General features: G+C 39.8%; 1 protein-coding gene across 1 annotated transcript in view; it reads right to left on the bottom strand.

The window, feature by feature from the left end:
• Positions 1 to 22,678, bottom strand: part of CRISPLD1 (cysteine rich secretory protein LCCL domain containing 1) — a 42,311-nt gene extending 19,633 nt beyond the window's left edge. The window contains exons 1-5 of the mRNA XM_089517487.1: positions 22,637 to 22,678; positions 19,645 to 19,966; positions 3,419 to 3,537; positions 3,171 to 3,303; positions 2,046 to 2,161 (exon numbers count right to left, since the gene is read on the bottom strand). Of these exons, the coding sequence (XP_089373613.1) occupies positions 2,046 to 2,161; positions 3,171 to 3,303; positions 3,419 to 3,537; positions 19,645 to 19,902 (626 nt within the window). The 5' untranslated portion in view covers positions 19,903 to 19,966; positions 22,637 to 22,678. The remainder of the gene's footprint in view (positions 1 to 2,045; positions 2,162 to 3,170; positions 3,304 to 3,418; positions 3,538 to 19,644; positions 19,967 to 22,636) is intronic.
• Positions 22,679 to 23,239: the final 561 nt, after the last annotated feature.

Genomic DNA, 23,239 nt, shown 5'->3' with positions numbered 1-23,239 from the left:
GAATTGTAGGTTGCAACCTAGGCCATGAGCAATTGATAAATTAGCAAAGGGTTGCATTTAAAGACTTACATGCACAGTAAGTACACTTTGTAAACAGAAGAGCATAATGAATAGTTAACAACATCCACATCTGTTCCTAAGGAACAGGGTTTTAAGCCAATCTCTCCCGTTATAGGATTTGAAGGAAGTCAAAGAACGAAAACAGAATGCTATTCCTATGACAGAGCACTGGCAGAACTCTCCAAGAGAGTTTTGTTACTGAGGCTGGGGAAATAGAATAAGGAAAGCACAATTTCCTACTCGGGTAAGCAAAGGTGAGGCACTCTCTTGTAACTGTTGCCTCTCTTTATGTGCAGGATCACAACTTGGATACAAGAAACAGAACAAACCGTCACCAAACACATACACTTGCATTGCAAAGTCCAAGGGGAATTTATACTCACATATAAGTCTCCCCATCCTCTACAATGGGAAGGCTGGACCAAAAATACTGAATGAAACCCTGCTCTTTCTTCTCTTCTACTTCTCTCTAAGCTTCTCATAAATACTTGTGTGTCCAATTACAAGGATCCTGGATTTCAGGTGTTTCCTGTTGCTCTTTGTCTCCCATTGCTCTCTTTCTACCACTGTTTCCTACAGGTACAGTCTGAGTAATGGATTCTGGCAGTGTTCTTATAGATTCTGGGAGCACATTTCATTTTTAACCCAAATTTAGGAACCTTTGGGTGGTGAGATTTGCCTCTGTCTTCTTGGCCTGCATGGTTATAGAATATGGTGTGCATTCTACTGATGTAACCAGTATGTTCTCCCTACCACCACAACACAAATATAAGATTGTTCTGCCAAAGCTGTTCCAAAGCCAAGCACTTATGCAGCTGAGTGCAACCTTATTTAACACCACGTAAGATCTCCATAATTCAGTTGAACTGCTGCCAATCAGATCTCCTCTAATAATCTGTTTCAAAATGAGCAGATTACCGTCAAAAATAGAGCTGGCAGATTGTGAGGAATGCTTGGAATGTTGTGATTTTGGACTAAAAGACATTTAGGTTGGAACCCTCAAAATTCAGACTGTATTAGTGTTGCACTGTGCCAAAGTTCTACTAGAAACAATGCCTTTTCTTCAACATTCTCTAAAACTTTTATTGCCTTATACTGTACTCTCTAAAACAGTGGTTCCCAAATTTGAGTTCCCAGCTGATAATGCAGTACAACTCCCAGCAGACCTAACCCCCCGCCCAAAAAAAAAAACAGAAAACACAGCTTCATTTATATACTGCTTCATACCAAACTAGCAGTGTCTAAGCAGTTTACAACTGTAAGCTAATTGCACCCTACAATCTGGATACTCATCTTAGTGACCTCAGAAGGATGCAAGCCTGAGTCAAGCTTGAGCCCTTTTGCTGGTATTGAACTCGCAACTTTGTGGTTTTGAGTGAGTGGCTGCAGTACAGGCATTTAACCACTGCACCACCAGGCCAGTTCAATAACATTATCAAACCCAAGTGTGGGAATGACTGATCTTATGTAAATATGAATATCCATAAATCATTCAGGTACTGTTATGGGAGCAGGTTCTTTGTGACCACTTCCCATTTAGCAGGCAAAATATTTCCATGAAACCCAGTACTTGGGCAGTGATTAATCACAGAGGTCTTCATGTTATAGATACCAGTGCTTTTAGAAAAAAAGATTGAGAACTAGTTTATAGAGGAAAAATCTGGAGTAAAGTGATGGCAAGGAGAGGGGATGCTTACCATTCAAAAACTCACATTCAGACCTTCATATACTGAAGTAGCTTGGGACAAGGGAGAATTTGGAGTAGATAACAGACAGACAGTGATCCCCTTATGTTGGATAAACTACATTTTTAGTATAACTCCCAGTGGCCATGTTGGTGGGGGGATTCTAGAACTGTAAACTTAAAATGTAACTTTTCTAATATCTGTGAAGTACTAAACCCTTGGACTTTCTCTACTTCAAACAGAACTAGAGCAGAAATGCTCCATATAGTGTATCCATTTAGCTGCTGTATACATACTTACTTGGGTGAATAATTGCACACCAGGTAAATTGCTTTTGGCCATATCTGTCCCCAGACATTCATGTTATGGCACAAGTTAACAGCACAACCTATTCTGCTACTTGTTGCCCATACCACCTAGAAGACAAAAAGATTGGGGACAGGAGTTAAATATCTGATTCAAATAATACAAGTGAATACAATAAACACAAGCACAAAAAAGTTGTGACAACTAATCTTGCTTTATGTAAAAAATGTTCAAATGAAACAGCACCCGTAGAGAGCCAGCATAATATAAAGGTAATATAACTAAAACAGTAACTGTTTCAGGGAAATTGATACAGTAGATAGCACATCTGGGACTATCACAAGTGGATTCTAATGGGATTCCACTGATATAGATAATCAGACAGATTCACTAATAGAAGAAGAAAAGAACATGCATAAAATTTGTTTTGGATCCAAATTAAAGGCTGGTACAGATGGACCAAAAGGGGCAGATTGATGCTGCCCCTTTGAGGGCCAGAACAAGGCTGAGGTAACTGCACACCGTGGCCCCAATCTGGCATTTTTCTGGCCCAAAAAGAAGCAGCAAAATTCTCCTCCTTTTTAGGGCAGAAAAAAGACCAACGTTTTCGCCACCACCACAGCTCTCCTGCACTCCAGCAGAATGTGGCAAAGTTACCAAAGTGAAACCAGAGCATGAGATCAACACTGGGCACCCTGTTATCTCAGAGTGAGCAACTCATGCCAGTGGACATGGTGCCCAGAACAGGAGGATGTACATACAAGCAGCCACCCAGTGCCACAACGGAGGGGCCAAGGTAATGGAGGGAAGCCAGGGCAGCTTTGGGGCCAATATATTCCAGGCTTCTCCTGGAGTATTATGGCCCATGTGATCCAGCATGGGTTTCTTTATATTGTTCAATCTCTTTTTAAGTTTTGTATTTTGTGAATTTTTAACTGTGTTTGTTCATTTCTTGTAAGCTGCTTTCCTCCCCAAAAGGAGGAAAGGTGAAAAAGAAGGGGTGATGATGATTATGATACTGTTATTGTTGTTGTTACCACATTTCTATCTTTGTAAAATATATGTATCAAACTAATACACTAATTCACATAAAGTAATTATTAAAAAGTGCATACCCACCTGCGTATAATGAGTGCATACAGGACCAGAACATCTATAGGGGCAGTAAGGGTTGCATTCTTGAGGATAAGGATAGCTAAAATCTCTCACTTCATCATACCACGCTTGGACATGAAATGTTAGTGGTCTATATCTACAAATAAAAGTGAAAAGAATTCCAAAATCATGTCAGTAACTGCTCTGATTTTCAATAAAGACAAATTACATGTGTTTTAAACAATTATATTTTCAAATTATTTTCTATATACCTTCCCCAATGTGCTCCCAAGTTCTGTCCGATGGAGGGAAGAAGACTTGCAGGACCATGTTCCCAAAGACATGTCTCCGCCCAGGATTGTGCTGATCTTTCCAACTCTACATCCCATGTCTGGAATGGGAGAAGTCAAAAAACAATCAATCAAACATTTATTCCTGTTCTAATATATTTTAAGCTTATGAAAGGCTCTTATTTTCTTGTGTAAAACAGAAATCATTTTGACATTTTTTGAAAAATTGCTGTTCCTCTCTCATACTGTCTGAGTGGGGAGGTGGCAATTAAGTCTGATGTTTGCTTCAGGACAGCTTCAGGACAATCTGTCAATCCATATATACCATCCAGGATCACAAACAGCAGGAATGTCAAAATATGGCACTCCCAGAAAAATATTGTGGGAAATGGGAACACACTAGAAGCAGGAACATTCCTCCCCAAACTTAGATAAGACTGATATTGCAAAAGAAAACCCAGTGTGCCTTCTCAGTGAGGTGTGCCCATGCATCATCATCACCATCACCATCAGCAGCAGCAGCAGTCATCTTTATTTATATCCTGTCTTTTTTCCAGCTATGGGACTCTTCACTTCCTAGCCTGTTCTTGGGGAATCTATGCACATAGCATCCCTTTTATAGTTGTAAAACTCCTTGATCCTATTTTTCCCCTAATGAAGTAGGACTCATACTACGGTATGGAACACTCTTTCATTTAAACAAAGGCACAAGTGACACACAAGAATGAAAAACCCTAGACTGTCCTTCAAATATTTTTTCCTGTAGTTTTGGATTCCCAAAGATCCTTAGTTTTAACAGAGCCATGATAGCTATTCCGGCAATTAAACATCTAAATTGTTAATATAAGATGAAGTCGAAGGCTTTCATGGCTGGCATCCATAGTTTTTTGTGGCTTTTTCGGGCTATGTGGCCATGTTCTAGAAGAGTTTCTTTCTGACGTTTCACCAGCATCTGTGGCTGGCATCTTCAGAGGAAGATGCCAGCCACAGATGCTGGCGAAACTTCAGGAAGTTGGTACCAAGCACGCACTTCTGGCCGTCGCATCCACTTGAGATGACAAATGTAAAGATGGATACAGAAGTACTCCCAAACTGCAAACTTCATCCTTCAAGGGAAGTGTGATCCCATCAAGGAGTGGTGGACAAATTTCCCTCCCCGGACCTAAGGAACCTATGGCAAGTACTTCTGTTTTCTCTGGATTCAGCTTGAGTTTGTTTTTCCTCATCCAGCCATTTAATGGATTATCTAGATCCATGCCATTCTAGTTTCGGGCCAGGTTATAAGACAAAAACAGCTTTGGTCACCTTGGATGACTTGTGCAGGAACTGGAAAGAGGGAGTGTGTTCCTGTAGGCTCAGTAGTTTTCAATACCAAGGACCATATCCAGACCAGAGTTGCCTCTCTGGGATGGGGCTTGAAGGTAATGTTTTACAGTAGTTGTGTTCCTTCTTAAAGGGACACTCTCAGAGGGTGGTACTGGGGGTTGACTCCTTGGCCAAAATCCTGTGGGGTCACTCAAGGTTGAGCATTGTCTTCTATGCTATTTACATGAATGGGGGAGGTTGTCTGGAGTTTTAGAGTAAGGTGCCACAAGTTTGCTGATGATACCCAGCGATAGGGATTCAGCCTGTCTTGGATGGGGTTACGCTCCTGGAAACTCAGGTTCACAGTTTGAGGGTCCTCCTGGATTCAGCTCTGATCCTGGAAGCCCAGGTTTCAGCAGTAACCAGGAGCATTTTTGCACAGTTAAAACTGGTGCACCTGCTGTGCCATTCCTGAAAAAATCAGATCTGGCCATGGTGGGTATGCCTTGGTTACATCGCCATATGGATTACTGTAGACATGGGGATGCCTTTGAAAAGTGCTCAGAAACTTCACCTGGTTCAAAGAGCAGCAGCCAGGTTGTTAACTGCAGCTGGCTAGAGGGAGCATACAACTCTTTTGTTGCAACAGCTCCATTGGCTGCTGGTCCATATCCAGGCACAATTCAGAGTGATGGTTTTGACCAATAAAGACCAATGTCGCTTAGGTCCAGGTTATTTGCAGGACCATAGCCTCCTCTACGAGCCCATTAGAACACTGAAATCATCTGGAGAGGTCCTTGCCTTTGTCCCACCACCTTCTAAGGCTTATTCGATGGGAACAAGGGATTGGGCCTTCCCAGTGGCTACTCCCAGGCTCTGCTCTAGAACTCCCCCCCTAGAGAGGCCAGGATGACCCCACCCCTGCTGTCCTCTTGGTAGCTGGTAAAAACATTCTTGTCCTATCAGCCTTTTTCAAACTAATGAGGGTTGAGCTTTTAAATGCTGTGTAATTCAGATTTTAAGCTTTGTAACAGAGTTTTTTAATGCAGTTTATTTTTTAAAGTGTAATATTTTTAACTTTTTAAATTGTTTTTAAACTTTATCTCTACATTTTAATGCTTTTGTAATAGTTTTACTTTGCATTGTTAACCACCTTGAGTTCCTATATCAAGAGAAAGGTGGGATATAAATAATTGTAATAAACATCAACAACAATAGTCCGTATGTCAATTCTAGTCCATTAATGTACATGCATCACTCTGTATATACACATCCGTGAGATTATGGCAATTATTTCCACAATTACATCTAAGAGATTTATTATCATTTATTCCAGTGGTTTTCAAACAGTGGGATGGGACCACCAGGTGGGGTGCAAGATTCACTCAAGAGATGTGCAACACTTTGAAGCCTTGATCCCTCCTCCTTCTCTTCCTAAACGTTTGTGTGTGAAAAATTTACATGTGTGTTGTATTCAGTAAAACTGTTCTAATTTGAATGATGTTATTTCCTTATAAAATGTTTAAATATGAATATACATGAATGTGTGAATGAAAATAACCAAAATATTTTATTCATATAGCACACTGAGTGGAGGTGCACTCAGGTAGGTAGATATAAACGGGGTTCCAAGTGTAAAAAGTTTGAGCACACTAAGTTATTCTGTTCTCTGTGCTTGTACAGTGTATACTTGGTTGACTAAGCAGACAAACTCTGCCATCTTTGCACATGCTCAGATGTTATTTATTTATTTATTTATTTATTTATTTATTATGGTATTTATACCCCACCCTTCAGCCCTAAAGGCTATCAGAGCGGTTATGAATCTTTGCCAGTTTTAAATTATTAAAGGATGTAAAAAATGCCCAATTTTTACAAACACCTATGTTTGTAAAAATGTTGTGTTTTTAGAGTATGTTATGACACATAACATTGTTACACGTGGTGATAGAAAAGGGCTGTTTCAAATGGATGTAACATTAAAAAAATCATTTTCAGTTTATAATGCTGGATTGAAAAATTGCCTGTCAGATTCCACATTACTATAATGTCAGTTCACTCATCACGACCTCCAAAACTCTAATTACACCTACATCTTCATTAGCCAGCTAGCAATAAGTCACCTGAAAATTCCCAAAGGATTGACATGGAAGGTCCTAAAGCAAAAATAATAATAATAATAAAAAAAAAAAATTGTTGCAACACCTAACATTCTTAACTAATCTTTTATGGTATGTGCTTCCATAGGACTCTTGAGGTTAGCTCTGCACAGAACACAGTGCAACAGTCTAGTTATCACTGTATAAATTACTGTTGTCACATATTCAATAAATGTCATAGCTGGTGAGCTGATCAAAACTAGTCAAAAGCACTCTGAGCCACTTTGGAGAATATCAAATTTATTTTAAAGTGACTTATCGTCAATGGGATAAAGTTATATTTAAATTTAAAAGCAGGTGTTATCGCCCTCAGCTGCAGCTGGGTGAGTGCAACCCATCTGCAGCCCGGACACCAGCCATGCTTATCCAGTGGCTTTTCAAAAACGGGAGCCTGCTGTTTTTGAAAAGGCAATGGATAAGTGCAGCTGGGGTCTGGGCTGCAGACGAGATAATCTCCTAAAGGTATTTGAGTCTGGCCATAACTGACCAAAGGTACTCTGAGCCTCCAAGGATATTGGGGCACCTATCCTTCAGGTCAATATCTAACATCTCCGCTTCCTTCTATTTTGATTGTTTAAGTAATGGTTTTAATGATTTATTTTATATTTTATGATTTATTTTGATATTTTGTTATATATGTAAAGGGGGGGAATTATTTGTATTGTATTGTACAGTCGGCCCTTCTTATACACGGATTTTTTATACACGGATTCAAGCATACACGGTTTGAAAATGTTCCAAAAAAGTATAAATTTACCTTGATTTCCCATTTTTTATAAGGGACACCATTTTGCTATGTCATTATATTTAATGGGACTTGAGCATACATGGATTTTGTTATACACGGGGGATCTTGGAACTAAACCCCAGCGTATAACAAGGGTCCACTGTATTGTATTTTATGTGTCTATTGGTTTTTATTGTTGTATTACTGTATTGTATTTTACGACATTTTATGGATTTGCTTTTGCAATTTTGTAAACTGCCTTGATCTTTTGGAAAGGTGGCATATAAATAAAATATTATTATTATTATTATTATTATTATTACTATTAAGAGTGTAGCCTAACATTCACGATTTGATGCTACACTGTTTATATTGACATATTGTCATATTGTTATTGTTATGTGGAATGTTGGAAACCGCCTTGGTCTTAGAAAGGCGGTATACAAATAAAATTTTATTTACTTACTTACTTTTACTTACACAATTCCTGGTCCTAGTAGCTACCAATTCACAGAGAATTCATCAGGTTAATTTTTGTTCACTGACAATCAATCATGAAATTCATTACAACATGATTTTTTTTTGGGGGGGGGGGGGACTTTCTTTTAAATGTTTCCCTTACAAAATATCAATTTGTTTTAACTGTTATTTCAAAATTGAATTTTGATTAACATTTGGAACTATAGCACAATCCTACATATATCTACTCAGAAATAAAGCTTATTACTTTAACAGCATGATTTATTCAGTTTATCAGGAGGATTTATTACAATTATTTGAGGAGTCTCAATAAGCCTTACTCTTAAGCAAAAGTGTACGGATCTGCAGTTGGTATCAAGTCAATTAGTCAATAATTTTTCCAAGCAACAATACAGTCAGACAAGCAAAAAAAAACTAGTAACTGAAACAAGTATATAGAACCAAATAAGATCCTGAAAGCATGGCTGTGGCAGTAAAATTAATTACTGTGAACAGAGAAGAAAATCTACCCTGCAAAACATCCTCCAGTCCCAGGAATATCTAACTAGCCTGCCTCTAATCTTTTGGTGGAGAGGTCAAAAAAGGAGGCGTTACTTTTCCACAGGATCCAAATCTTTCTCTTTTTTTTAATTGGACACATCCCCTAGATTGGGCGCTGGAAACTTTGCTGCCCCTGAATACAGTCGGCCCTTCTTATACACGGATTTTTTATACACGGATTCAAGCATACAAGGTTTGAAAATGTTCCAAAAAAGTATAAAGTTACCTTGATATTCCATTTTTTATAAGGGACACCATTTTGCTATACCATTACATTTAATGGGACTTGAGCATACACAGATTTTGTTATACACGGGGGATCTTGGAACCAAACCCCAGCATATAACAAGGGTCCACTGTATATGAAAGCATATTCTATGCATTCCAAATTGAATTATATCCATTCAGAGCAACAAAAAGTTGTATGTCGGGGATGTGTGTGTGTAAAAAGCCAAAAAAAAAAAAAAAAAAAAAAAAAAAAAAAGAACTCTTCCTTCTTCTTTCTGCCTTACCAGGAGATAGAAACTGGAACTTTGGTTGTCATCAGTTCTTTCTTTCCCTTCTCTACTGGATTGTTTTGTACATTAGTCCATAATTAATGTTCCAAAAGTTAACTAATTCCAATAAAAAAGGAAATTAAGTTTGTAATCTCTTTCCCTTATCATTGATGGCAAGAAACAGCATCTAGAGCAAGAATCTAACTAGTAGGTGACCATGAAAGATTCAGCATAGGTAATGGTCCCTCAGGGGAGATATGTGGTGGTGATAGGGACTCCCTGCTGAGCGGAACAGAAGCAGTCATTTGCAGACCTGACAGGATGTGCTGTCTCCCTATGATAAAAATCCATGATTTGACAGAGAGACTGACAAGACTCATCAAGCCCACTGATTCTTATCCCCTCCTTTTGGTCTATATAGGGACCAATGACATTGAAAGGCATAGCCTTCATAAGGAATTATGAAGGACTGGAGAGGAAGCTGAAAGACCTTAATGCACAGGTTGTCCTTTCATTTCATTTCTCCTCCCAGTTGAAGGACACAGCCCAGGAAGGGAGAGAATAATGGACATGAACAACTGGCTCCATAACTGGTGCCACCAAGAACAATTTGGCATCTTGGACCATGATCTTTGATTTCATGAAGATGGCATTCTAGCAGAGGATGTGTTGAACTTCACAGCAATTGGCAGAAATATTTTTGCTACAAGGCTCACAAACATGATTGGGGGGTTTTAATCTGAGTTATAGCGGGGTGGAAGACAGTATTCTTGAGGACAGGATTTCATCAATTGCTAGGAACTACAGCCTGAAAAAAACCCACCCTTTAATAGTCATCAAGGGGGATTCTGATGGTCTGAGATATTTTTACATTAAAATAAACATTTTAGTGGGAAATGAACAAGATGAACTTGAACTCTTAACACAGCAAAGGATATATGATATAATAGGTGTCACTGATGAGTCCCATGATTAGATTTGTAATAATAGAGGGGTATGACTTTTTCAGAGAAATAAACCAAACAGAAAAAGAGGCATAACAACAATATATGACTAGGGTGTTTACACCTGTGAAGAGATCCATGACTTAAATCCTGGAAGCCAGGTTGAAATCATCTGGGTAAAAATTAAGGGAGCCAGAAACAACAAGGACGCCATTATGGAGGTCCACTACAGACCCCCATGCCAGGACTTGGATGGTGACTTCCTGGAACAAGTGACCAAAAATCCAGAAAAGAGGTATGTAATAATAATGAGAGATTTCAACTATCCTGGTTTTTGTTGAAAGTCAAACTTTGCCAGGAATATAATGTTCAACCAATTCCTTACTTGTGTTGCAGACCATTTCATTGTCCAGAAGGTGAATGAGACAACAAGGGATCAACTATTTTACATGTTAAAAATCATACAGGAGAAAAAAAACATGACAGTCTCAAGCCTGCATTAATTTTCATGTGAGGCTGCTGGTACAAAGAATTTTTAATCTGCATCCAATACATTTCACACAAAGAATCAGAATCCTTATATAGTGGCTTACAGAAAAAAAGAGAAATCTATCAACACTAGCTGTTAAAATTTGTAACATTAAATTAAAAAAGCAGAGATTCAGACTTCGTAAAGATAGTAATGCATACTATTGGCACAAAAAAGTAAACATTTACTGTGGCATGATGTAAAGCCTCAATGCTATATTCATTCTAAATATAAGGAATAGGCTGGTAAAGTAAATAACACAGTACAGTATGGTACTTATTTATATTTTAATAGCACCCACTATGTATGCAATTACAATGCGTAAAGAAAAACTTGCTTGTAAAAACTGGGTAAAATATACCATAGGAGAGTATGTAATATCCAGACCAAGACCAAGAATCTGTGCACAAAAGTATACTTCCAATTTAATAAATATCACTAATATAATTTAAAACTATAAAATGTATAAATCTGTTTTGTGTCACCAAGAAAGGAATAGGTAGGCCATTGCTAGTGAAGATGCACATAGAACAGAGCTTGGGAAAATTATTTTTGGAGGGATAGTGGCAGCCAAGATCCCAAAACTATTTTTTCCAAGCTTAGGTATAGACCTGTAGACATGCGAGGTTGCAATCACTTTGTTAAAAAGTCCTTATTGTCCTTATTAAAAAAAGTATAAACCAAATTTTTGCTATAGTGCAGCAGATTTAGCACAGATAATATTAACTTTAAAAAATAAGCATACACACACAGATTAGCTAAACCTCGGTACCAACCTATCTGGGACCAATTCCCATTGAAACTAATTAAACCTATGTCTGTGTAGCCACATATAATAATACAAGACAGATTTTCATGGAAAACATTAAATGACCCAAATATCAATGAACATACCTAGAAGTTTCAGCTTGTTTGTGAAACAGTAGAAAGCAGAATAATATTTGCTTTTCACTGTACAAATATTGTTCCTCACCAGAGTAAATTTCACACACTAAACTATCTCTGCATTATAATCATGGATGCTCATATATTCTAAACTTTAAAAATCCAAATGCTGTGCCAAGAGAAGCTGGATTTGCATACTCACTCTCGGCCAGTTTCACCAGGCAGAATCTATTGATGAAAAGTCCCAGATAAGAGTAAGAGGACAAGTTGACATTGCACCAGCCCTTTGATACCATGTCAATAGCTCCTAGCTGCAGGCATGGAATCTGGAGCACTTCCGCCAAGCTTTGAAGTAGAGCAGGAAAGTGGAAAGCCAGAGAGGAAGCATTTTCACTTTGAAAACTCTAGCTAAGTTCTTGGTTAAGTGTTCCACTTATGAAAACCAACCACTTAAAACATCCCACAGGCTATAATACTCTTTACTCTAAAAAATGGGAATTGTGTTCATTACATGTGCTTGAAAACCACTAGCAAAGTGGATATGAAGAAAAGAAAGCAGGGCAGAAAAATATGAAAAGCCACGTTTTTTTCAGTAAGTGGAAGGCATATTGCAATCCTTTGTGTGTCTACTCCCATTAATTTTTATTAAGCTCGTTCCAAGATAAATGGATTTAGGACTGCATTCTTCATTCTTACATCAGGCTCTTATCTTATGTCTTCTCCAGTTCCTCTTAGTATCTGTAAACTTTCTTTATGTCTTTCAAACAATATAAACATATAGATATATACAATATGAGGCATACCTGAATGAGCTTGTAGACACCAGGCTCAGTGCCCCTGCTTACTCTCAAGTTACTTTAGCACTACTTTGTGATTTCCAATGGCAGCTGTGTTTCCTAGCCTTCCTCTCTGCTTACTCATTTCTTCTTTAATATTTTCCTTGGCTCATCCATCTCTTGTATTTAGAGCATTGCTCATCCATTTTCTTTCAGTTCCTGTGATCTCCAATGTATCTTTCCATTGCCTCCTACTCATTGCTGGCCCCACAGCAGGTTTCACACCACCACATTTTCTAGATCTTTATCTCTCCTATGCCTTTTGTCAGTCACCTCTCTCCATCCCACACTTCTCTGGGGCAGAGGTAACACTAAGGGGCATGGGGTTGTGCAGACCACAGAGGGTGACACCTAGACAGGCCCTTTGTCCACTTCAGCCATGGGGGGGGGGGGGAGATGCAGTGCTGCCACTTGGTCTGGTAGGGCTGTTGGCCAGTCAAGAAAGGGAGATGCTGCTATTGGTGACAGCAGTGGCACAACAAACTCTTCCCCTTCCTGCTGTTATTGCCTGGCTCTCCCACCCGGCCAGATGCCAGGCGACAACAGCAGATCACAGCAGCTGCCAACACCTACCTCTTCTTTTCTGATGTTTCGGCTCCCTCAGCCAAGAGAGTAATGGCTACAGAGAAGCCTGAATTACAAGCCTCACCCTCCTTTCCCTCTCATCCCATTGCCTTGCTTTCCTGGCCAGCCCTCCACCCATCCTTTCCAGGTTTGGCTGGCCAGTGGGCGGGCAGACAGGTGAGTGGTGAAGCAAGGCAGCAGGAGTGGATGGAAGGGTAGGTGGGATAGGCCAACCCCCCTCCCAGCATTCCTTTCCAGGTCTGGCTGGATGGTCGTCAGCTGGCTGAACACTTACCATAAATGGTGAAGGAAGATATTTTCCAGCACCCAAGTAAGCACAAAGATTAGCTAGCAAAGTAAAATTAATCCCTCTCCTCTTGTCAGTGGAACAGCACTATGTACTGAATGCTCACATAAACTACTACACATGGCTGCCAAGGTATAAGAAACTTCACATTCCAGGAAAATTGGGGCATATTAGCTTACAGTTGTAAACCGCTTAGAAACTGCTTAGGCAGTATGAAGCGGTATATAAATGAAGCTTGTTTGATATTACTAACACTACTACATAAACAGGATTAAACATGCACTAATGTATGCACAGCTTAAAGATCTTTTCTTAAACACTGAATAGAACTTCATGATGGGATACAGCATGTTCTATGCTGTGTCCCTTATGAACACAGCAAAGACTCCAATCCGAATTTATTCAGAAGAAATAAACAAGTATTTTATTTATTTTTTTGTTATGTGCCTTCAGGTTGGGTCCGATTTATGAAGACCCTATCATAGGGTTTTCTTGACAAACGTTATTCATAGGTTTGTCGTTGCCTTCCTCTTAGGCTGAATGAATATGTCTTGACCAAAGCCACACAGTGGGTTTCCATGGATAAGCAGGGACTTGAATCATGATTTCTTAAGAGTCCTAGCCCAACAGTTAAACTACTAAACCATGCTGTTTATGTTGTTGTTGTTTATAACTTTGTAGTTATAACATAAGCTTGGATTGTGGTTATATTGCTTATATACTGGCTTTCCATTAAATCATCTTGATTCTATTATATCAAACTCTGTATTATATCCCGATTTCTTTTGCTACATCTTTCCTCCCTACTAATGCCAATGATGCTGTGCGCCGCTCCACATGGCATGTGGCATCACAGTGCTCTTCTGGTGCTGTGTCTGCATCACACAGTGCTGAAGGAGCGCCGTAAAGCCACAGCACTGCATCTATCATGCCCTGCAAAGGCCAGATATATATATACATACACACACACACTTTTTCCAGGCAAGCATTCTCTGAAGATGCCAGCCACAGATGCTGGTGAAATGTCAGGAAGAAACACTTCTAGAACATGGCTACATAGCCTGAAAAACCCACAAAAAACTCTCTGATTCATGTTTCTCAGGATCCATGTCACTATTATATTGGAGTTTCCTTTCACATCTAACCATAGCAACAGCTTAATGTCCTTTTGCCTTGAATCGAGTTGCAACATTAATAATAATAATGATAAAATTTATTTCTATCCTGCCTCTCCAATAAGATCATTAGACACAGAGTTAATTGTAATTGTCCTCTGTTCTCCTGCAGTAGCTGGTTGAATACCTTTTGACTTAGGAGTCTCATCATCTGATACTATTTTTTGTTTCATTTTGGATTGTCTCATCATATGGTTTTCATGGTAAAAGACATTCTGAAGAGGTTTACCTGTGCCTTCTTCTGCACAATATTAACAGGAGTTGGTTAAAATGCCACCACCATTGTCTTGGACAGATCCTCTGCCAGTATCACCCCTGCACACATGCACTGCTGCTGCCTAGTAGAGGTTTGGTACATTGTGCCTGGCTTCTTAGCCAAATTCTATCAAGTGTGGGCTTTGCTACATATCTTCTTGCCTTAAAGAAGTATATAATCCCAGCACAACAAAAGAGTGATGCCATGGTGGAGCATCTTATATTTTAAAAAGCACAATTGCATACAATCAAAATGTACAAATTTGGGAGGCTTTTATTCTGTATACCATTCCTTTCAAAAAGAAATACGTAGCAGTTTTATTTTTCAGTGGCTTCTCTTCTTTCTCTCTGAAGATAACATGGCTACTATTGAACTTTTAAAATTATCCAGCATTATTGCTACCCTCAAGTTACAGTGGCTGCCTTCAAAATAGCCTGCTCAGCAGCACACAACCAGGAGCCAGGGAATTCCTAGTTGCATTAAGAAAGCATTTATATTAAACAGAACTGGGAACAAACACAACTTCACTTCATTTTTGAAGTGCCACTTCAATAAAAGGAGAGTCTTGTAGGAGTTGCAATTAATCTACTTGTTCTATTCCCCCACCTCCATCCCTGACCCAGAAAGTATGACAATTTGCTGCAAATTAGAAAACACATGCGAGGAATATTAATCTTAGAGAGAAAAGTTCAAAAGTTCAATGCTGTAATGCAACTGCATTATAACATCTTCAAGCTCCACCCATTCCCCTGGAAAGTTGCAAGTTGGACAGGCTCAGTTTCATTTCCTCAAAGTCAAGTTTATATCTACAAGCAAAGAAAACTCCAAAACCTCATTGTGCTGTACACTCCACCTGATAGTGGGCTGAGTGCAGGTTTAAATATGCATAGAGCTGAACTACTGAAATCAGTGACAGATCAACTTATTTCACTGGCTCTATTCTGAACATTTTTTTCTGTGCAGAGCAGTTTCCTTTCATTTGCTCCTCTATGCTTACTACAGCTATAGGAGATGGGAACAAAACCTTGGCTTTGGCATCCCAATGCCCCTAATGAAAGAAGGATACTACTTGTATCTACTACTGTAGCCCAAAAAAAGCAAAAATCAGTGGAAACCAATGCGAGTATCATTTTCCTTCTGGGAACACTGATGTATGTAATCCCTATGTGTTGTCTCAGAAGGAACTCAGCTGGGCAACTAAGCCACCCCAAACCCTGGACTCCTTAGTCAAGGAAAAGGGAGCCTGGAAAAGGGAGAAAATGCTGGCTCTTGAAGTATGTATTTAAGGTGAAGCAGGACCTCACTCAAGATGTGCCTGTTCACAAATAATAAGACATGGCATCTCTGCCTTTGGTTTCATGATTGAAATTTCAACCAAACATTAGAGTAACTGTACCTGCTTGAGTGAAAGTACTCCCAGGTGTCAGACTCCTCACTGATGAGGACAACAACAACCAACAAAAGCATACCAGGAATTATCTAACAGATGAGACACAATATTTCAGAACAATTGCTATTTTCCATTCTTCCTGCTATTAAGTTTAGAAAAGCGTTGATCAGCATGACTTGGGGCACTTCTGAGATCTAGGAAATGAACAAATCAGCATTCCAATCACCTAAAAAAGCACTATGCTCACTGGAGAAAATGGTCATTATCCAAACATTTTCTGCCTTCTTCAATTTAGTATGCTTCCCACTTTGATGCAATTATGGAAACTTGTCCAATTTATCAATTTATTCAAGGAACAGAACAATCTGCAGCTCAGCTACAAAAATGCAATAATGATTTTAGAAACAGACAAAAAGGAAAGGCTATGTGAAATCATTCACCACAAAACCTGTATGTACTAACATGTACCGTATTTTCCGGCGTACAAGACGACATTTTGACCCGATAAAATTGGGTCTTGTACGCCGGGTTGAGCCCAGCAGCCCCGCGGTCGGGTGGGTGCGCGCGCTCTTGGGGCCGCCGGCCTCTCAGGCCTCTGGAGGCCTGGGGAGCCGGCAGCCTCGCGCCAGCTTCTAAGGGGCCTTTGGAGGCCCCTTGAAGCCGGCGTGCACGTGCACGGCTAGCTGCCGCGCTACTTAGGAGGAGGGTAGCCTTATACAGTGAGTATAGGCTAAACCCCAGATTTTTATTTTAAAAGTTGAGGGTCGTCTTATATGCCCGGTCGTCTTATACGCCGGAAAATACGATGTATTACCTTCTAAATCTGTATACAGAGTAGCATAATACAGACTGATGCAATTTAGGAACTGTATTAAAAATTTTGGTTCCTGAGATATGAAATATTAGATAATATTAGACAAAATTTCCAATTTCCATGTAATTAAGAAGTCACTGATTCTGCCTACTTCTTCTTTACTCTGCTTCAGTACCTTTATCAGGTCTATGTACCTACCTTTTTACAAACAGCATGATAACTTATGGAAGAAGCTGTTGCTGAAATTATTGCTGTCATGGGACGAGACCAAGGTCAGTCATAAGTATATGGTATGTAGGCATAGGATCAGTCCCTTACTTGACCAATTAAAAGTGATTCAGGGAACAGATGATAAGAAAGATGATTGCCTGAGAACCAAAAGAATCCTACCTGGGCACTGAAGATAGACAACGCCATGCATGCCCATGCTAGAAAAAAACAGTTTCTCCTCATATGGTAGCATATGACTCTTACAAAAGCTAACCATGTCCAAGATACTTCAAACAAAACCTTAGCTTGGCACTGGAGAATTTCATGTCCACAGGCATAGATATGCTAGATCCTCCAACATTTATGATTAGTGTATCCTAAGACCTATTATAACAATAAAGATATGTCTTATTCAGAACATGACATTTCAAGTTGAACAGTTTTATGGATCAGTCCCAAGGAATGTCAGTACATTGAAACCATCTACAGTTTGTTTTTCCTTCTGGAGTTACAACTGCCTAGAGATATGAAGACCTGGGGGAAACTGGAAAACTGGAAAAATGCAGGGAGCAGGGGTCCAGAAGAAGAATAAGGAAGAAGACTAATCAAGAAAGCATCTTCTCTTGAGTTACTTTGTGGTATCTTAGAATTACAAAGCTAAAACTAGCACTTTGATCTAGGCCCAAGGGCACACTTATAAACAGTGCAATTACCACAAAACAAAATGTAGTCTACATGTATCCACACCACTGCTGGAAATATTTAGATGACAGCAAGCACAAGGATCAGATATGTTTTCACTTCCAGTGTCAGCATTACCAAAAGCAGCTGAAGAAGTAGACTGAAGTGTATTAAAGCTTGTGCTGCCAACTTCTTTCTTTTAGTTAGTCTCAAAAGTGCTACAAGGTCACTCTACATTCAGCATTAGAATATATTTCCTACATTGTCCAAAATACAACTGCATCCTCTCTGACCTTTTGAATGCTAACTGAATCTGAAGGAAGACGAGGCTGAATGAATCTATAGTATGTGATTGTTACATTTCAAAAATTATTTGCAGCAGCATGAAATTTTACCATATTACACTGGTTCACATATCATTGAATATAATGGATATACCAGCTCTGTGATGCTGCCTCACTTTAACACTTACGAGGGAGGTTGAAATATATAGTGACAGAATGCTTCACGTATTTACCTTAACCATTTCCAGAAAAAAATTGGGGGGGGGGGGATTGGGGAAGGAAACAATTATGACAACACATTTTTGAAATGGGGGCTTTAGAATGTATGCTACAGAAGCTGAGAAATTCATGTCCCATAATGAACTGCACCCAAAGTCTTACCAAGTAAAGAGTTCATAATGCATTTGTTGACAACATCAGTCCTCAGCTCCAACAAAGTGGCAAAGAGGAAAAACTGGTAGAAAGGAAGACAACTTGCAGACATGCTTAAGGTTTGGGCATTTCTGAGCATGCTCAAAAGCAAGATTGCCTGCTGGGTGCATGTGATTTGCTTTTTTTTTTTTTTTAAGGTTTTCAATTTCATGAATTGGCCTGCAAGGAATAACAAATTAAAGTTCCCAAGATTTCTGGTAGAAAATAATGCTTTTCAACATACTTAGGGGTGCTCAATCTTAAATATAAGAACTTCCCTGCCTCCACAGCTGCCTACTAGGTTCCATAGTCTTGTGGAACAGGTTTTTGAAGTTCAGAGAGAGGGTCTAAAGTGTAAAGGGGAGGGGGGAATGTCCCATCTCATTTCTGCTTGATTCCAGTGTTCCACCAGCAGAAGTTCATAATGGAATCATCCACAAGATCACTCTCCTATTTCCATTTCATGCTTTCCCAGCTACCTTTTGCAGAATATGTTTTCTTGGCAGTGGACTGGCAGAAATGGCTTAGGGCAAGCTCTGTCATGCTTACATTTTAAGCTTTCTCAGAAAAACTGAACTCATTATGAAGCAAGTTGGGGAAATGTGTCCATCACTAGGCAACAGTAGCCTAGGGCTGCAATCCAATATATGCAAGTCCCCTTGAACACAGTACTACTTACTTCCAAGTGGATGGACATTCTGAAAAGTAAAATATTTGCAGATGCTACAAACAGAATACCGTATATGAATTACAAATGTCTTAAAATAATTTGTAGGAACTGACTAACATAGAACCATACAAAGCAGTGCACTGGCTCAGTCAGAAATAAACAGTTTTAAGATACTTAAACTTTAATGACAGAAACACATGTTAAAGTCTTTCCCACTCAGTAAGACTTTAAAGTGTTTATCTTTTGGTTGTATCACACCCAAAATACATATCGTATATCCATTTTTTCTTGTTTAATATCATTTTGAGTAGATCTTAAAAATCACTATAATATTATTAACAACTGAGAAAATGTTTCAATGTTCCAGAATCAGTACTGAACTCACATTAAATTATGTGCAGCTTTGTGGGTCCTATGCCTTTATGAGAAGGCAAGTGTAAACATACAGATATAAAGCAGAGAATATTTCTATGTTATTCAATGACTGAAATATTACACCATTATTAGTCTTCCCTTCCAGAGACTAGATACAAAACATTCTTACCATATATTCCATATTGGAAGCTTGTGGATAAACCTGACCCCGTAATTTATTATGAAGATCCAAGATACTCTGCATGTCACTGTCAGTGATAGCTCTTTTTCCTCTTTGCTTGGCAACCCACCATTCACCATCTTCATCCATGTATTTTTCCAGCAGCTCCTCAAAGTCTGTTACATTGGGAAGTACCATAGCAGAAACTGCTTGAACTATGAATAAGAAAGCAGTTACTCTGAACCCTCCTTCTGCTATGCTCTTCATGATGAATGGTCTCAAAACTCCACTCAGTTAACTCCAAGACAAAGACTTCTTCCAGGTCTGTTGGCTGCAACAGCAAAAAAGGGTGAAGTGGTTTTGAGGTTGAGTTACTGATATGAATTGATTTATTAAATAACAAAAGTCAAACTGTACTTGAAAGAGCAGTATTACAGTCTGGGATCTAGGGAGACTGACTAAGAGCCAGCTAATGCAAACACTCAACATTTACACTGTGGGTATGAATGATAACTTATCTTCCTCCTCATGAACTGAAGACTGTAAAAGTGTGCTCTACAAAACTATGTGAATGCACATTTGAGAGCCTGTATGAAAGAACTTCATTTTCCCTGTGAAGGTACTTAAAATCAGGCGATCACACTGAATGACTGATTAATTCTGGCCTCTTGCAATGGAGCTCTTCTAAAAATGCCTTTGCAATTGCAAGATGCATGATGAATCTAAAGCAAGGAATAAATCTGGGAAATTTGTTGAGAATCAAAATCTAGCCAAATGTAAATACTTTAAGGCTGTAATCTTCATCACATTTACTGTGGTGTAAGCTCTGTTAAGCACAGTAGGGTTTAACATCACAATAAACATGCATCCAACTGTGCTTTACATCTCACTGATTTTAAGTGGCAGATAACTTAAGCACATGCTCAACTCTTCCACTGAAATCAATGAGATACAAATATACTGAGTAATTCTGTAAGTGGCTGAATAGCCACTCAGAAGTCTTTCTTCTGAGAAATATATTGCAATATATGTTGACAGTATTTTGCATTGTGTGCATAATACAATTCAAGGTTCATTTTTTTTAATGTTTCATAGACTTTAATCTTTCATAGATTTTTGCAAAGCATCTGAGGAAGCAGAGTGAAGTCTACAAAAGCTCATGCTGCCAACTTCTTTCTTTCATTTAGTCTCAAAAGGTGCTACAAGATCTCTTTACATACTGATTCTACTAACATGGCTGTATCTTTGAAAATAGTCAATATAATAATAATAATAATTATTTATTTATTTATGTAACCTTCATTTTGCCATCTTAGGTAAAACATCATTTCACTAATCCATTGTATTTAATGGGTCTTGAGCATCCACAGATGTCATCCAAGGGGGTTCTGGAACCAAACCCCAGCGGATACCAGGGGTCCACTGTATATGTATATATAAAATGTTTTCCCTTATATTAAGCAAATTAAGCAGATTGGTCCAGAGCAAGATACATTATTTTAATGCTTTAAAAAGTTCACCTGTTTGTGAACTGTGCTTCCACCCCACCCCATCCCACCCAGAAAGGTGCAGTGACTTCTCTGCCTTCCTGGTCAGCTTCCTCAGAGAATGAGGGTCAGAAGGGTCACATGTCCCACATCCTAATTTGGGAAGCACTTTTTTCTTCCACAGAAAGATGCTAAACTGGGACTAGGGAAGGAGAACCTCTGGGCTCTGAGCCTTTGGCTCCACTTGGTGGGAAGGGTAGCAGGGTGACCAGAGGCCCTAACCTTAAAAAGAGAACAAGGCACCACAAAATGATGGTCATTCAAGAAAAAATGGAGGTCAAGATCAAATAAAAAGTAAACATACACCATATAAAATATATATTTTCATGCTATTTAGTCCTGTTCAAAATGGAGGACCTTTTGAAATTCCTCCTGGACAGAAGGCTGAAATGTACGACAGGTCCTAGAAAAGGAAGCTGTATGGTCACTCTGTCCTCACAGCAAAGGAGCACAAGGCCCTGCAAAATGTAGGACATTCAAGAAAAAATGGGAGACATGATATATAAACACCTACTTCTTACTCTTTCTCAAAAAGGAGGACCTTTTGGAAATTCTTCCTGGACAGAAGGCTGAAATGTAGGACTTGGGCCACAACACAAGAAAAGCTAAAAACCACTCATGTAACTATAAAAATCATGTTTCTTAGTCTTGCTCAAAATGGAGGACATGTTCAAATGTAAGTAGAAATGTAGGGCAGGTCCTGGGGGGAAAGAAGGACATCTAGACAACCCGACCATGACCCAAGAAAAGCTAAAAGCCATTCATATGAATATGAATGCATGCTTCTCAGTGATGCTCATAATGGAGGACGTGTTGGAAATTCCTCCTGGACAGAAAGAAGTAGGGCAGAAATGTAAAGGAGGCGGCCATCTGGTCACCATGACCCGAGGAAAGCTAAAACCACTCATTTAACTATAAAAATCATGCTTCTTAGTCCTGCTCAAAATGGAGGTCATGTTGAAATATACGTAGAGGTCTTGGAGCACCTTGGAGACTAAATGAAAGAAAGAAATGGCCAGCAGGACCCTTTGTAGACTTCAGTCCATAGGCAGAAATGCAGGGCAGGTCCTGGGAGAGAGAGGGAGAAAAAGGAGGACGTCTGGTCCCCCTGGCCATGGCCCAAGAAGAGCTAAAACCACTCACCTAACTATTAAAAAAACCCAGGCTGTCCTGCTCAAAATGGAGGACAGGGTGAAATGTAGGTAGAAGTGTAGGTCAGGTCCTGGGGCGGGGGAGGGAAAGGAGGACATGAAGCAACAAAAGCTCAAACCCCTCCTAGGAATAGGAACTCCCCATGCTTCTCAGTGATGCTGAAAAGGGAGGACTTTTTGGAAATCCCTCCTGGACAGAAGGAGGTAGAAATGTCGGGCAGAAAAGTCCTGGAAGGGGGGGGGGGAAGAGGGGGTATAAAAAGGAGGACGTGTTTGTTCCCCTTGGAGGGGAGCTCTCCTTACCTGGGGCCTCCTTGGCAAAGAGGAGGAGGAGGAGGAGGAGGACCCCCCTCAGCTCCCACCGAAGTTGGAGGAGAAGCAGCCAAGTTCTCCCGCGCTGCTGGGGGCGACCGGGGGGGGGGGGTCCCAGGGGCTGCCTCTCAGTCTCCCTCTGCTCCCCTCCGCCTCCGAGAGCAGGCAGCCAGCTGCTGGGCTGAGGAGGAGCAGGGCTTCTCTTTCTCCCTCCAGTGCTGTGGAAGCCCCTTTATCCCCAGCCACTTACCCACCCACCATGACGTGCCCAGCCCTCCGTCCCCAGCAGCATCCCGCCTTTTTTCTCCCAGAGCTCAAGGTTGGGGCAGCCCCTGCCAAGCAGAGGAAGAGAAGGATAAGTTCATCCTGCTTAGCCCTGCTTGAAATGGAGGACCTTTTTGGCATTCCTCCTGGCCAGAAGGAGGTTGAAATGGAGGACAGGCTGCCTGGTCCCCCTGTCCTCAAGGCAAAGGAGCACAAGGCACTGCAAAGAAGAAGAAAAAAGGGGAAGATGTGACCCAATAAAAAGTTTTATAAAACATTCCTAGAAATACAAATCCTCCAAGTAGTGAGGCTCAAAATGGAAGACCTTTG

This window comes from Sceloporus occidentalis, unplaced genomic scaffold (assembly GCF_023333645.1).
Source record: "Sceloporus occidentalis isolate IW3139 unplaced genomic scaffold, rSceOcc1.0.p SCAF_3, whole genome shotgun sequence".
In the NCBI taxonomy this organism is placed as follows: Eukaryota; Metazoa; Chordata; class Lepidosauria; order Squamata; family Phrynosomatidae; genus Sceloporus; species Sceloporus occidentalis.
Note: the sequence above shows the minus strand (reverse complement) of the source record. Positions and strands in the feature narration are given on the sequence as shown.